Consider the following 17,295-nt stretch of genomic DNA (forward strand, 5'->3'; position numbering starts at 1 on the left):
TATCTTGTACAGTATGTGTGACAGGTAAATTATGCAAATGAAAAAATTCAGGTTGTTTGTGATTGGGTGGTCCCTAAAGGCCAGGCATTATAAAGTGAGATCTGTGTAAAGGACACGTTCATCAAGAAAGATGAAGGTTCTGTTGCTCTTGGGATTGGTGGCTGTCGCTCTCTGTGAGCAAACCAGATTTGTGGGGTAAAAGTTTGATCTCTTTATTCTTAATTGGAAAGTTTTTGGAAAGAACTGTCAGTATGTGGAACTAATATCTATGATGGCATTAACTTTGACACTTTAACAGAGAGAAGGTCTTCCGTTTGAAACCTGAAACTAATGAACATGTTTCAATCATCAAGGAACTGGGCCGCAATGTTGAGGTAATTTCAATATGCACACATTACACATTTAGCACAGAAAGTATTCAATCATTTACATACTGTAACAAACGTGGACACACTCTCACAAAAAAGGTATGAAAGTTGTCTCTGGGATGGTACCTTTGAAGTACCAGTATATGCACCTTTTAGGTACTTCTAAATTCACACAATGATTCTGTCTTCTGGAGACTGGGGCTATTATTACTTTTAACTAGGGCTGGGTACCGAACGTCGATACTTTTATGGTATCGAATGAAAAACTTCGATACTTTGAGTATCGAAAAATGATTTATCTTTCGATGCCAAATTTCGATTCCAAAAGCGGCTGTGTCTGTGAGCCTGTACTTGCGTGTAAGGACCTAAAGCGCCGGTGATTGGCTGTCCACCACCAAGTGACGGGAGGATTTCTGAAAATACTCGCAGTCCACCTCGCAGTCACCCAACACAAGTGTAGAAAGGATACAATATGAGAAGAAAGTCTTTGTGACAGTCTTACCAATAAGAGTTAGCGCAAGCATGGCCGTGTTGTCTCCGTGAAAGGCACGTCAACCAAAACGGCGCTTCTCTGGCTTTCAATTTAAAGCATGCGCACAGCCTGTGTCTCAACTTGATTTACTCGCGTCTGGTTCCGCATGGCAAGGCTTTGCGCGCGCGTCTCCCACAACAGTTTCGACAAGGTGTTTAAACTTGACCCACGCGCAGCTTGTGTCTCTCAATGCTTATGAAATACTCATGCCTGTCACTCCGCATCGCAAAGCCTTCATGCCCTCGTCTCGCAAAATGGAAGAAAAGGAAGACCTAAACTCGTTATTTAAAACAAACTAAAATTCCATTTAACTGGTTTGCTAATTTCACTTGAATGAAATGACATTGAATGCATTTTCTACTCATTTTAAAAATCCCAAATGTATTTAATATTTTGATAATTATGAAGTTGAGTATTGTTTACAAAAAACAAACATGCATTAAAATCTTTCCAGTAAAACTCAGTCACCCATTTAAATATTTTAACTTTTTGTCAAAGTTGCAGCTATAATGAACCCACAAATACTGTTAGTCCAAGCTAAAAACCATTTTACATTTCATAAAATAAAGCAGTGATAATTATATTCTTAATTTCTTTATTTTTGTTTCCTTATTTTTATAAAAAAACTGATAAGTGTGTCTGCTGGCGCACCCCTATCCAAAAAGCACAACCAGTTTTATTAATGTTACCCTGAGTGAGAAGTGTTACCAGAATTTGTTTTAATAAAGGTGAAAAATAAAAGTTGTGTGTTTAATGTTTTTTGTTAATGTTTCAATGGATTTTAAAACGAAAAATCCAATTAGTATCGAAAAAAGTATCGTTAGGAACCGGCATCGAAACAGAGGTATCGAAATTGGCACCGGATCGAAAGATTTTAAACAATAGCCAGCCACACTTTTAACTCAAGTTAATATTTTTTTGACTTAGCAGAGCTTTTCTGTATAAACAGTTTAAAGTCCTTTAGAGAATTTTCATTGTAAAACAGTAAAATAATAAAATAAAAAGTTTTGAATAACTGCAAAACCATTAAACTATGTTTTTGATACAGATACATAACACAATACATTTTAAGTTTTAAACTATGGATGCTCATATTGACCAGTTAACCGTTAACTGAATGTATGAATTTACGACCGATTAATACTATCAGTTAAAAGAAAAAAGTGTTAACACACAATGTGTGTCAGTGAATCAGCGCTGCCCTAAATAATTTGTACTGCCAGTCCATTCTCAAGATTTGCATATAAATAGCACGCAGTGTGAAAAGTTGTGCAATACATATGCCAAATTTAAAATTTGCGGGAATATAATAAGCCAGCCATTCCGATTAACTTCATACGACGCATCTTTTCATTTGGTTTTATTTACTGCTTTCTAATTTTTCAATTTTACAGTTTTTTTTACCATTGTTGCTTGGATTTGGGGTTAGAACAACTTTTTCTAACCACATTTCTAACTCCAACTCCAAGTGACCATGGTTTTAAAATAGACAAAAAACATGAAGAAACTAATATTAAATGATATCCTAAAGCAAATCCCAAATCTAACCCTAAACCCAAGCGACAATAGTTAAAAAAAAACAAATATATCAATTGGATATCAGTCCTGTTGCGTAAAAAAAATTGATAATGTATGAAATTAAATCCTGGTTCTGATGTTGGTCTGGTTAATGTTTGGTTAAAAAGCTGCGGTTGTCATCGGGAAAAAATCTCTATTTTTAACGTTTAATTTAAACAACTGGTAACATATTTATTAAGTGTGACAATCTATCCAAACTGTTCTTTCTTTTGATTTATATATCTCTTCATATGTTTTTATCTAATTCATTAGTCAATATTTGTCACAAATTATATTTAATTATAACATACTATAGTTTAGAATGATTTTAGTTTAGAGGATACAATTCCTCAAAAATATTTTGTTTGGAATAACAATTTAAAACCAACCCATAAACTCTCTGAACAGATACATTATACAGTAATTGGACCCTTCACTTACTACCTCCCCATAACTAGCCTTATTTTCTTTAATGTTAACTAAACACATATTTGCTGAACAATGATACTAGTAAATAAATTGGATATCGGACCTAATTCATTACCGGACACAATTAAATTGGATACCGGATTGTTTTTATTAAGACAGTTCTACAATCTAATTTTTGTGTTATGCTTTGTGACACATTATGTGTTATTTTAACACATAATGTGTCATTTTGGATTGATTTTGTGTTCAAAAAACAACTAAGACGCATAACACAAAATGTGTTATAATATATTTAATATGTTGTCCCTAAACTAACAAAGAATGTGTTGTTTTTACACAACAGTTTTTAGAGTATACATGCACACCTCATTAAGTCAAACTGCACCCTCTGCAGGTGGATTTCTGGAAACCAGACAGTGTTGAAATCGTGACCGTTGGCATGAATGTTGACATTCATGTTCCTGCAGCCCAACTTTCCATGGTCTCCACAATTTTACACCAGAGTGGCATGGAGGTTGAGTAAGTTTGTGTTTAGCTCACAAGTGTCAGATATTGATATAATTTCTATAAAATCATCAGTTTGCTAGTGTGCTTTGTAAGCATCTAGCATTAATGAAACTTTTATTTCAGGGTCCTGATTGAAGATCTTCAGGTGGCTGTGGATGCTCAGACGGACAACAATAGGTTCACAAAGGCTCATGACTACATGAAATACAACAGCTGGGACACAGTAAGAATTCACTTGGACTTGTTATTACCCATAAGCATTTTTGTTTCATTTTGGATGTATAATGTAATCATTCGCACCTTCAGGTCAATGACTGGGCCATTTCCATCAGTGCTGCCAATCCTGAACTGATCACCAGGGAGGTGATTGGAAACACTTTTGAAGGGCGTGCCATGAACCTTCTGAGGGTAAACTTCTGCCTTTATGCTTAGTCAGTTGATAAAAGTTTATGATCAAGTAAGCATGATTTAAAGAGCACAGCATTTTTGTGCACGAGTCGAGTAATGTAAGGTTATGTTATTTTAGTATTAAAAACCTGTGTCAGCCACTAACTTTAAACTACTAAAATAAAAAAGCATTATTTTGTTAAACATTTTCTTTCATAGGTTGGTAAGAAGACAGGCTCTGCTAAGCCAGCTGTGTTCATGGACTGTGGCTTTCATGCTAGAGAGTGGATCAGTCCTGCTTTCTGCCAGTGGTTTGTACAGGAGGTACACAATCCACTTTTCTTCCTTTCTTTCTTTTTCTTTCAGCAGATCCATTAATCTTTATTTACTCCATGCTCAGGCTTTGTCTACCTATGGCAGTGATGCTGAGATGACCAATCTTCTTGATAAAATGGACTTTCTCGTTCTTCCCATCTTCAACATTGATGGCTATGCATACACCTGGAGCAATGTATGTTTATATTGTTTGTGCCAAAAGATATACTCGAAATTTCTATGGTCAAACTTTTGATCTGAAAGGTCTTGTTTGCGCCCTTAGAACAGGATGTGGAGAAAAACCCGCTCCAAATCTAGTGGCAGCTGTGTGGGCACTGACCCCAACAGAAACTTTGATGCTGGATGGTGCAGTGAGTACATGCTTTCTGAAAATATCATATAAGTACATAATATTTTTGCTTATGTAACCAGTTTTATTTATTGCCTAAAGTCAACTAATCTGCATATGTAGCCACTATCTTAACCAGCAGAAGTTTATTGGTCAGCAGCAGAAATACCATGTTGGTCAACAAGTCTGACAAGCCAAGTTTTTTGTTCAAACATGACTGCCTTGTCTATCTGCTAGACCAAACTATCATTCACCAACATTACCATTCATGCTGGTCCTTGCAACAGGGCTTAAGTTTATTTCTAATGTGCAATGGTATAGAAATCCTATATTAAGTTGTTTTGTCATGACAACCCATCATGACATATTACAATAAGAAAAACATTTCTAATGTGCTTTTTCATTTTCAAGCCACCGGAGCTTCCAGCAACCCTTGCAGCGACACATACTGCGGAAGCCGTCCAGAGTCTGAGATTGAGTCCAAGAATCTGGCCAACTTCATTCGCAGCAACAAGTCCATCATCAAGTCCTACCTGACAGTCCATTCATATTCTCAACTGCTCCTTTTCCCCTATTCCTACAAATATGAACTGGCTGCTCACCACTCAGAACTGGTACCAGTGCACACACACTACTCACGCTACAATAGTGCATCTTCACCAAGATGATTCATTTTAGTATTGTAAAAAGACCTACTTGTAATAATCACATTTTTATTAACATACATAAGTGACCCGTGCTGTCTAAATGAGTCCGAAATTGGTCAAAATTGAGGTTTTCATAAAAATAAGTACATTAGGTCCTCATCTAGCGATCCAAATGCTCTTAATAGTAATTAAACATCTAAAATTATATAAAATAGGTGTACCTTCCTAAATTCCGAACCTAATACAGGAGGCGTGTCCATCCATATGCGCGTATGAAATTTTGGTTTCCGTTTTAAAACATGGAATAAAACTGTATAAAACAGGAATTAAAAAAATATATAATGCAGGACTAGCTTAATGTTAAAAGAGTTAGTAGGAGCGTCTCGAAAACAATCGTCCTCATGCTGACTGACAGATCCGAAGCATGCACATATTTTAAAAATATCTGTTTTGACAAGAATTCATGCAGATATAATCTGTTATGTCTTAAAGGTGCAGTGTGTAAATTTTAGCGGCATCCAGTGGTGAGGTGGCGAATTGCAACCAATGGCTCAGTCCACTGCTCACCCATCCTTTTAAAACGCATAGAGAGGCTATGGTACCCGCCACTGGAAAAACATGTAAACGTCAGAGACAACTTAGTAAAAAAAAGTTTGTCCGTTAAGGGCTTCTGTAGAAACATGGCCGCTCAAAATGGCGACTTCCACGTAAGGGGACCCTCGGTGTATGTAGATAAAATATCTCATTCTAAGGTAATAAAAACATAACTGTTCATTATAAAAAGGTCTTTACACACCCCTGAAAATATAGTTTTGTATATTATTTAGCATTTCTGTCAAGATATCCTTCTAAAAATTACACACCGCACCTTTAAGTGAATTTTTGGTTAACTGTTGGGGGAAAATATCTGATGTGTAAAAACTAGGGCTGTGTATCGCCAACAATTTCCCGATACGATACGTATCCCGATACAAGGGCCCCGATACGATGCGCATCACGGTACAAGACTGTTTTGAATTACATTTTTGTTTATAATTTAGTAACATTATTATTATTATTTTTATTATTATCTGTTTATTGTACATTGAATAAGCAGTGTTGTAACAGTTGTGTTTTTGCCATTCATTTATTAGGTATTAGAAATACTTAAAGGTGACATAGAATGATTTAACGGGGTATTTATCCTTGTTCTGTGATGTGACATGTAGACAAAATTTTTTTTTGGGGTCTGTAATGCCTTAGAAGCTTCCTATAAACCTCTCTCAGATAGCTCTATTAGGGTGGGGGATTTTAAACAAGTGGTTTTGCACCTACTTGGCTCCCCCTACTGGCTTAACTTGCAATCTCATTACTGATTGGCTGACTTTGCTGCCACTCAAAAAATTTAGCCAATCATTTTAAAGTGGAGGGGCAGTGAGATTCCTGTGATGTCATAAGCATCAGTTTTTCAGATTGGGCCGTTTCCTGGCTGACATTTCTAAAAGAGGAATTTCTATGAGACTGAGATGTTTAGCTCTTCTAGCACTTTTTGTATGTTCGTGAATGCGGGTAGACTACCATTATTCAACAAAGACAAGGTAAAAATGGTTTTTCATTCTCTGTCCCCTTTAAAATCCCAAAGTAAGTACTTAACTTATGTTTTTTTAAAAGCAGTTTTACAAAGATGGTGCCTTACTCTTGTCTCTCATTATTCTACATCTATGAATATATCTATAAACATGCAGTCAGACTTAATACTATTTAATAGAAATCAGATTATTAATGTGACAGTTATAGTTTGAAGTAGCTCTGTATCTCTTCTCTAGACGTACACTTTTCACATGCAAATCTTTGCCGTGTTTCTTTTCAAATGCGTTAGTACTTTTTTATAAGAGCGTGGCTAATAAAGCCCTTTGCAGTAGTATAGGCTAAGATATCTGCGCTTTCATACTGAACTCATTGACTTTAATGCGCGCGCGAGAGAGCGCGAGTACGCGGCTCACTATGCAGACACGTGCGCAAGCGAGACAGACACGCAAAGTGAAAGTATACCCCGCTACCTTTAAGTCAACGTACTCCGCGGGACACATGTGTCCTTTCCATATGGATCGCGGATCAACAGCAATTTGTCATGTTTACCTTCAAAAGTACACACGAATCGATACGGAAGGTGCTGTATCGATGCGCGCATCGTCAGGCGTCCATGACGATGTATCGTCGTATCGATATTTTGAACACAGCACTAGTAAAAACATTATATTAGATCAGGGGTTCTCAAAGTTTACATTCAAAGGTCCAAATATGAATTCTCATCATTTTCATAGGTCCGGAAAAAATTTATGTAAATCATTTGTTTATATAACAAATCAACACAAATAGTTTGGGAAAAAAATAAGTGTTTTTTGCATGTAAAGTTTTTTTTTTTAAACAAACACAAAAAATATGCCAAAAGTAACCAGGTGCAAATACAGAGCAACCTAATTAGAGAAATGGCACAGTTTGTTCTCCATCAGATGCATAAACCATGGCAAAAAAGTGTGGTTGGTAGGCAGAGACACTGACCAAAATTAGGGGTGCACCTATAAATTGGCTGATGATGCTTGCTTTGCTTCTCAATGAATTACGGTGAACTGCCGCTACATCCAAAAGCCAGCTATTTGTAAAGTAGCAAATGCACACATTTAATCAATCACATAGAATTTAATGCACTTGTAATATGAAGTGAACGCGGGTCCGGATCAAGTTCCCGCCGGGTCCGGATCGGAGTCCGGACTTTGAGAACCCCTGTATTAGATCATTCCATTACAGTAGGTATAAAAGCTGTCTCTCACAATGTCAAACAATAAAAGAAAGAAAAAAGTGTAACATATATTGTTCCCTGTAGATATTGTTTTTGACTTTGTGTGTACTAAATCTATTAGTTTTACAAGTGATTATAAGGTATGGATGAAGTGATTTTTCAACTTCAAACAGGTGTAGCTCTGTCATTTTTTGTCAGATTTCAACAAAGCGTACATCGTTTTGAAGTTTTTAATTGAGAAAGTCAAAATGTCATGCTCATTAAGACTCAGTTTGCCAGCACGGGTCATATATATATTAGCAATACTAAGTGTTTTAAAAATTGTCTGTTGAATTGTACAGTATTCAGAACTTCATAGTAGGGATGCACCGATACCGATATCGGCCTCGATACCACATTTTCTAAAGTATTCGTACTCGTTAAAAGTTCCCCGATACCTGGAATCGATACCACGGTTTGAGAAATGTCTATGTTTGAGCGGCGTGTAAGGGGTTAATGCCTCGTGTTGTCCAAAGAGGCAGAGTTTACAACAAACTGGAAAACAAGTCCTTTGTTTTTTTGTTAAATTATATGACTAAAGCTGTTACCTGTAAATTTAAATCATGTTTTTTTATTAAGTACTCGGTATCGGCAAGTACTGAAATGCAAGTACTCGTACTCGTATTCCAAAAAGTGGTATCGGTGCATCCCTACTTTATAGTGCTATTAAGCAAATATGATTATCACAATTTTCATAAGATTTGTAGCCTATTAGCAATGCTAACAGACCAAGATACTCAATTAAAATAAACATATAACAACTAGGGGTGTAACGTTATGTGTATTCGCGGACCGTTTCCAATCTTTTGTGTGAGGACAATAAGTAAATGTTCCTGTTTCCACACGAACATATTAAGTGCCGGAAGTCTACGCGTTCTGCGCAAGTCTTCTGTCAAACATATAACATAATTCGGCCCACAGAAAGATCTTTATTTACTTAGTTGTATATTCGTTTGATTATTGATGTAAACGTTTACGGGGCCGCTTTAGTGTCTTGTCTTAAAGCGTGTGTTAAACGGGTGTCAACGCGCTCTTTTGTTCTTTCAAAAGTGCGTGAGAGGTTGCGCGTCTTTCATTGCTACGCAACCATGAGCCGCGGATTCTGTGACCGCGAGAATAACGGAATGCGTGATCAGATTTTTCATCTGCACCTCACGTCAATCATATCATTGTCACAATGTGATCAGTTAATCTGGTTGGGACAGAGAAGAGCTGTAACCCGGGCTTACTCAGCTGCGGAGGGGTTCGTTAGTTTAAGTCACAGCTTACAGGTGACACAAGCAAAGATTAGGAGAAACGTGCACAAGATAAAAGATGGCTATGTATGCAACTCATTCATCTCAATATGAGTGTATAATAAGTAAGTATAAGTATCATGATGTTGCTTGCTATGCAGTTACACATACAGCAGTAATATTATTTTATACAGAGATGTTACAAACAATTCAATACTGTGACTTAAAAAAAATCAAAAATAAATCAAAAATTCATAAATGTATTCAAGAATTGAATTTGTTAGTTTAGTGCAAGGTTTTAGTAGAGAATGTTTAAGAGAAGGTTAAGAAAAGATTTACCTACTGTTATAAAATAAATATTATTATTATTTATTTATTATTATTCTTTTTTATTTTATATATATTTTATTTATTATATTTTAATAAAAAGTGCTTAAAAAAGTGTAAACCAATTGTTAAAAAAAAGTTTATAGTAATAAACAACCTGCAGTTTAACGTTTGCATTTTTTCCCTTACTGAACCGAAAATGAACCGAATCGTGGCTTCAAAACCGAGGTATGCACCGAACCATGATTTTTGTGTACCGTTACAGCCCTAATAACAACTACAGTTAATGAATGTAAACCATTTAAGAAAGTTTATCTAGACAGTCTTTGGTCTTATTCTGATTTTCATATACTCCATGGTTCAAATAAAAGTACTCATTGTTGTGTTTTAGTTTAAAACTGTCTGTTTTGGTTTTCTGCGTATAACCCTTCATTAAAATCCATTCTAAAAAGTCTATGAAGAAAATGTTTGGTAAACAGGGAATGTGGCATGGCTTACTGAAGTTTACCATTAATGCATGTCTGTTTTTGCAGCTCAGTGTGGCTAAGGGAGCTGTTGCAGCGCTGACTAGCCTGTATGGCACCAAATACGAATATGGACCTGGCGCTGTCACCATCTGTGAGTACAAAAAAAATCCAATAAATGCCATGTTTACTATTAACATATCGTTAAGTTGATAATGTTCTCTTGTATTTACTATTAAGTGTGCTTGCAAAAGTATATTAAGCAAAATATCAAATTTCAATTTGTTGGATCAGCACCATTCTGTATTGAATGAAAAAGTAATAAGATGCTGTCTAGGTACGTAAATATGAGTATTCTCATTGCAGACCCTGCTGCTGGTGGATCTGATGACTGGGCCTACGACCAGGGCATTAAGTATTCATACACCTTTGAGCTGCGTGACACCGGGCGTTACGGTTTCCTGCTCCCTGAATCTCAGATCAAGCCCACTTGTGAGGAGACCATGCTGGCTGTCAAATACATTGCTAGCTATGTGCTAAAGAACCTGTAGTGAGAGAAGTGTCTGACAGAAAGCTCTACAAATAAATGAGGGCTTATTCTTAGAAAATGCAATGTTGTGTGCAGTGTTTTGATTTCTTTTTTAATCTCTATTCCAAAAGACTGATATCAACAAATGGAGGTCCATTTCATTACCAACTTTAGTGTTTGTTATTTTACTGGAATCTACAGTCTTTCAATCTGATTGGTCAATCACTGCATTCTGTAATGCAGCTGGAATAATCTGTTCTGATTGGTCAATCATGCCATACAGCAGTCTCATACCCCTCAATAGAGATCAGTCCTACTGAAATGTGTTTTTTTATATATAAAATAAATCAACAACTAATTAAATATTTAATCTTAAACCAATACATTGTGTCCAATTACTTATATGGAAAGTGGCTGTCTAATAAGCATAACATACAGTCGGACAGTCGTTTATCACAAAATAAATCTGTGCATTATTCCTTATATACAGCAATTACTCTTGAGCTTTTTTGAAAAGCTCAAGAGCTCAACTGAAGCAAATGATGTACTGGTCTGTTCCGTTATGCCACCTTTACAACCAAACATGCCAATGATATCATAATGTATGTTTTAGTTGACCAAATGTGCTTATGGACCATTGTAATTCTCTGAAAATCTGTATAAGAAAGACACAGGTATCTAAATATAAATATCAGTACTGAAACCTAAAAATGAAACCATACAAAATCCAAAACCTCCAGCTATACAGAATATAAATCTGACCACTGCATGTCTCACTTCCACACCCAAACCAAACAACATAAGGTAGGCAGGCCAGTGCAAGTTTGGTCTGAAAGGCAAACATTTCAAAATGTAAAGGCATTTATGGCAATGAAAAACTTAGGTGCACCTAAAATAATGACTAAAATAATGCATTGTTTGCATTGTTTTTTAATGCAAACAATGCATTATTTTAGTCTCGAGCCCTGGAAATTATTAAACCTACACCTGGGGTCGTATTCACAAAGAATTTTAAGGCTAAAAGTAGCTCCTAACTGGCGAATTTAGGAGCATCTCCTAAAAATACTGGGCGTGTCACTCCTAAATTTAGGACTCCTAATTTTTTTTCACTAAGAGTAATTCACAAAGCATTTTAGCCCTAAAAGTAAATAAATGCTTGTCTTATTTGAAGCACAATTATATATACAACGAAAAATAAAGTGTTTAAAGTGCTTCACTAAGCTGACATTAAACATTTCAAACTTAAACACTAAGCAAAATAAAATTTCCAAATAAAAGTGCTTGTGCTTACATTGCTTCACTCAACTGAAATTGAACATTTCAAGTAAAATAAAACATTTCGAAATAAAACATTCTACTTTTTAAAGAGCTTCACTGAACTGAGACCTAACATCATGTCTCATGTCTACTACCTACGCTGAAATGTTGAAATATTGGTTTAGAACACGATATGATCCCACCATGAGTGTGTGAGGTATGAATATGATGCGCTTGCAAAATAAATTTTTGCCCGGGCAGCGTCAGGTGCACCAATGCTACCTAGAAAAATTATTAGGCGCACTCGTACAAAATCTACGCACTCTCGAACCCTGTTTTCATCCTATGTTCAATCTGATTTTGTCTGAAAAATTCAACAATTGTTTTAAGTCAATTTGTGTTAAACCCAGAGCTCTAAGGGCCCTTGACTGAAAATTGTAGAAATGCAAACAAAAAATTGGGGGCACAATTTTTGTGGATAGGGATACTACGGACAAATATCAAAATTATCCCATGATTTACTCATCCTCCAGCACTTCGAAATACATATCTACATCATATTTCAGACAAATACATTTGGGTTGTAACGGTATGGTGGTGTATCATAATATTGACATATATGGTTATCATACCGTGAACATTTGCTTATCCATGGTTTTGGAAACAAAAAACTATAATAAAGGAGATCTGACCTGCTGCGCATATGCAACTCCATTTCACGTGACTGCTAGACTTCACTTGTTTATAATAATAATAATTAATAATTAATTTGTTACATTTATATAGCGCTTTTTCTGCAGACCTCAAAGCGCTTTACATATGAATGGAGAAATCTCCTCGACCACCACCAATGTGCAGCATCCACCTGGATGATGCGACGGCAGCCATATTGCGCCAGAACACCCACCACACACCAGCTTATTAGTGGAGAGGAGACCGAGTGATATAGTCGTTTAGTTTACAGGGACTGCAGAATTATTAGGCAAATGAGTATTTTGACCACATCATGCTCTTTATGCATGTTGTCTTACTCCAAGCTGTATAGGCTGGAAAGCCTACTACCAATTAAGCATATTAGGTGATGTGCATCTCTGTAATGAGAAGGGGTGTGGTTTAATGACATCAACACCCTATATCAGGTGTGCATAATTTTTAGGCAACTTCCTTTCCCTTGGCAAAATGGGTCAAAAGATGGACTTGACAGGCTCAGAAAAGTCAAAAATAGTGCGATATCTTGCAGAGGGATGCAGCAGTCTTAAAATTGCAAAGCTTCTGAAGCGTGATCATCGAACAATCAAGCGTTTCATTCAAAATAGTCAACAGGGTCGCAAGAAGCGTGTGGAAAAACCAAGGCGCAAAATAACTGCCCGTGAACTGAGAAAAGTCAAGCGTGCAGCTGCCAAGATGCCACCAGTTTGGCCATATTTCAGAGCTGCAACATCACTGGAGTGCCCAAAAACACAAGGTGTGCAATACTCAGAGACATGGCCGAGGTAAGAAAGGCAGAAAGTCGACCACCACTGAACAAGACACACAAGCTGAAACGTCAAGACTGGGCCAAGAAATATCTCAAGACTTTTTCTCAAGATTTTTCTAAGGTTTTATGGACTGATGGAATGAGAGTGAGTCTTGATGGGCCAGATGGATGGGCCCGTGGCTGGATTGGTAAAGGGCAGAGAGCTCCAGTCCGACTCAGACGCCAGCAAGGTGGAGGTGGAGTACTGGTCTGGGCTGGTATCATCAAAGATGAGCTTGTGGGGCCTTTTCGGGTTGAGGATGGAGTCAAGCTCAACTCCCAGTCCTACTGCCAGTTTCTGGAAGACACCTTCTTCAAGCAGTGGTACAGGAAGAAGTCTGCATCCTTCAAGAAAAACATGATTTTCATGCAGGACAATGCTCCATCACACGCGTCCAAGTACTCCACAGCGTGGCTGGCAAGAAAGGGTATAAACGAAGAAAATCTAATGATATTAGGGCTGGAACGACGCGTCGACGTAGTCGATTACGTCGATTACGTAATTACGTTGATTTGCCGGAAATGCGTCGATGCGTCGCACTGTTTACATTTTGAAATGAAGGCGGCTTCAGCTCCGACCGGGTGATACAAGTGTTATACCAAACAGACAGAACGCGATCAAAAGTGTGGGAATACTTTAAGCAGAGACCAAATAAAACACATACTGTGTAAAACTGAAATGGCATACCACAGCAGCGCAACACCTGTGTATGATCATCTTAAAAGAAGAAAACCTGGAGCTCTCCGACCTCAAAATGACGAGACGTCAGCGTAAGAATTTGAACTATTACAGTAAGTTTTTATACTTACTCTATAAACAATAGAATCAATACATATTGTGCTTAATACAGCTGCGTTTACATCTTCGTTTAATACGAGCTGCGAGACGCCTGACAGACGTGACATTGCATCGCTTCTGGGCAGTATGTTGAAACAGTAAATAAAGAGCAGGACATGTTTTTATATTAAGAAGTTATGAAATAATAAGTTACTGTCACATTGAGAACTGATAGGCATGTGCCCGCGTGCCCTGAAAGCCAGCTGGCAGTGCGGAGTTCCCAATGAACGTCTTTTTTGCGAATATGTGCGCAGATATTACAGAAGCTCGTCTTGTAAGGTATTCCTGACATGCGTTTATTTAAAGTAACAGCGGCGTAAACGCTGTTTATAAAATATTAGAAGATCATACTAACTGAACTTGTTTTTTACCCGGAACTTAAGAAAAGTTAAATGTTAAAGTTAAATGAGAATGCAGTACTACTAATAGTAATAATATTAACAGTAATAATATAACCATTACATCTTATATAAGGGTTCATGAATCACAATGAACTTATTTTTACTTCAGTCTGAACTAATGCTGAGTTAATGCATGTACTAATCATAAACTAATGTTTAAAATATTAATATATGCCTATTTTATTGTTTAAGGTGAATAATGCCTCTTTTAAAGTGGCACTGCCACTTTATTTTTCATGTTGAAAATTTTGGTTTGTGTGTTTGTTTAATTAAGAAAATGCTTAAATAAAATGTTGGCGTTAATGGCAGATGTTACATTTATTATTTGTTGGGGAATTATATGTATAAAAAAATCATTAGACTATTCGATTAATCGAAAAAATAATCGATAGATTAATCGGTTGAAAAAATAGTCGATAGTTGCAGCTCTAAATGATATGGCCTCCTTGTTCACCTGATCTGAACCCCATTGAGATCCTGTGGTCCATCATCAAATGTGAGATTTACAAGGAGGGAAAACAGTACACCTCTCTGAACAGTGTCTGGGAGGCTGTTGGTTGCTGCTGCACGCAATGTTGATGGTGAACAGATCAAAACACTGACAGAATCCATGGATGGCAGGCTTTTGAGTGTCCTTGCAAAGAAAGGTGGCTATATTGGTCACTGATTTGTTTTTGTTTGGTTTTTGAATGTCAGAAATGTATATTTGTGAATGTTGAGATGTTATATTGGTTTCACTGCTAAAAATAAATAATTGAAATGGGTATATATTTGTTTTTTGTTAAGTTGCCTAATAATTACGCACAGTAATAGTCACCTGCACACACAGATATCCCCCTAAAATAGCTAAAACTAAAAACTACTTCCAAAAATATTCAGCTTTGATATTAATGAGTTTTTGGGTTCATTGAGAACATGGTTGTTGTTCAATAATAAAATTAATCCTCAAAAATACAACTTGCCTAATAATTCTGCACTCCCTGTATGAGGGGCTGTTTAGTAGGCCAATGGGCAAGTTTGGCCAGGATGCCGGGGCACACCCCTACTCTTTTTCAAATGACATCCTGGGATTTTTAATGACCACAAAGAGTCAGGACCTCGGTTTAACGTCTCATCCGAAAGACTGTGATTTTTGACAGTATAGTGTCCCCTAGTGCTGTGTTCAAAATATCGATACGACGATACATCGTCATGGACGCCTGACGATGCGCGCATCGATACAGCACCTTCCGTAATGATTCGGATGTACTTTTGAAAGTAACGTGATGAATTGCTGTTGATCCGTGATCCATATGGAAAGGACGCATGTGTCCCGCGGAGTACGTAGAGTTAAAGGTGGCGATTGCTCTTATAAAACATAACTAACACATTTGAGAAGAAACACGACAAAGATTTGCATGTGAAAAGTGAATGTCTAGAGAAGAGATACAGAGCTACTTCAAACTATAACTGTCCCATCACATTAATAATCTGATTTCTATTAAATAGTATTTAGTCTGACTGCATGTTTATAGATATATTCATAGATGTAGAATAATGAGAGACAAGAGTAATCTTTGTAAAACTGCTTTTAAAAAAACATAAGTTAAGTACTAACTCTGGGATTTTAAATATTTATAATAGCTAATAAATGAATGGCAAAAACAAAACTGTTGCAACACTGCTTATTCAATGTACAATAAACAAATAATAATAAAAATAATAATAATAATGTTACTAAATTCTGAACAAAAATGTAATTCAAAATAGTCTTGTATCTTGATGTGCATCGTATCGGGACCCTTGTATCGGGATAAGTATCGTATTGGGGAATTGTTGGCGATACACAGCCCTAGTGTCCCCATCACTATACTTGGGTGTTAGGACCCACACAGACCACAGGGTGAGCACCCCCTGCTGGTCTTACTAACACCTCTATGTACCACAGAGATAATGTCAGAGACAGCGACTACAAATTATGACCTCTATCCCCCACCAAAAAAAGTTAAAATCTGCAGTATGGGAATGCTTTAGGAATCCGAAAAACGAATGTGGGGTTGTATCTGAAGATGCATATCTAGATTGCAAGAAATATAAATGAAGAGTTGCTGCAAAAGGAGGAAATACGATGAACATCTGCTAACATATTCACGAACACATCCCTCTGTGCAAGGTGTGTTTTCCTCTATAATTTAAAGCAGTATTATTTCTGTGATGAGAGGGAATCCCGAAATCCAGTCATGAAAAGGGGCCATACATCGGAACTGGATTTGTGTTTAATTTTCAGCCAATCTGTATTACGGACACAAAGCTGTAATATGAATGCGCCTCTGAAGGGAAATGCCTTGAGAAAAGTCTTGATGGTATTTTCTCTTCATCTAATCACAGTGTAATGCCTGATAAAGCCCTGTTCATAAGCGTACAGGGCTGCTTTTTTTGGCTGCATGGTAACCCTGGTACCCCTCTCACTTTCTCTTACTCTCTCTCTCCATCTCTTTCTCTCAATACACTAAAGCACATTTAAGTGAAGTCAATTTTAAGTTGATTATATGTAGGCTATATTATATAATATATTATATAAACAATACAATACAACAAGCCTCTAAAGTAAGGTGACCAGACATCCCCGTTTTCCGGGGACAGAACAACAAAAAATGGGACTGAAGCTGTCCCCGGAAATGTCCCCGTTTTACAGCATGTCCAAAACAACCAGCAAATACACTGAAAAACCCGATCAACATAGTGTTTGTAGTACCAGAGTGCAGCAATCATGTAATGATTATTTTCAACAGCAGAGGGGGCCGCAAGCTACTTATTACTTGCGCACGCCACTGCGATGA

General features: G+C 36.9%; 1 protein-coding gene across 1 annotated transcript; it reads left to right on the forward strand.

Moving 5' to 3' along the window:
* Positions 1-57: 57 nt before the first annotated feature.
* Positions 58-10,548, forward strand: cpb1 (carboxypeptidase B1 (tissue)). Its single transcript, XM_065294711.2, has 11 exons — positions 58-195; positions 299-374; positions 3,281-3,405; positions 3,517-3,616; positions 3,700-3,801; positions 4,000-4,104; positions 4,181-4,291; positions 4,379-4,466; positions 4,856-5,058; positions 10,005-10,089; positions 10,302-10,548. Exons 1-11 carry the CDS (start codon positions 131-133, stop codon positions 10,484-10,486), a joined length of 1,245 nt encoding a protein of 414 aa, XP_065150783.1. The 5' UTR covers positions 58-130; the 3' UTR covers positions 10,487-10,548.
* The last annotated feature ends 6,747 nt before the right edge of the window (positions 10,549-17,295 follow it).

The sequence above is a fragment of the Paramisgurnus dabryanus genome, chromosome 22 (genome assembly GCF_030506205.2).
Source record: "Paramisgurnus dabryanus chromosome 22, PD_genome_1.1, whole genome shotgun sequence".
Taxonomy (NCBI): Eukaryota; Metazoa; Chordata; class Actinopteri; order Cypriniformes; family Cobitidae; genus Paramisgurnus; species Paramisgurnus dabryanus.

What these genes read in the sequence shown, in the direction of transcription:
- cpb1 (XM_065294711.2), top strand. Translation starts at nt 131, where the DNA reads ATGAAGGTTCTGTTGCTCTTGGGATTGGTGGCTGTCGCTCTCTGTGAG. An exon ending in CAGAGTGGCATGGAGGTTGA is followed by an intron (nt 3,406 to 3,516) that starts GTAAGTTTGTGT and finishes CTTTTATTTCAG; the next exon opens with GGTCCTGATTGAAGATCTTC. An exon ending in AATACAACAGCTGGGACACA is followed by an intron (nt 3,617 to 3,699) that starts GTAAGAATTCAC and finishes TCGCACCTTCAG; the next exon opens with GTCAATGACTGGGCCATTTC.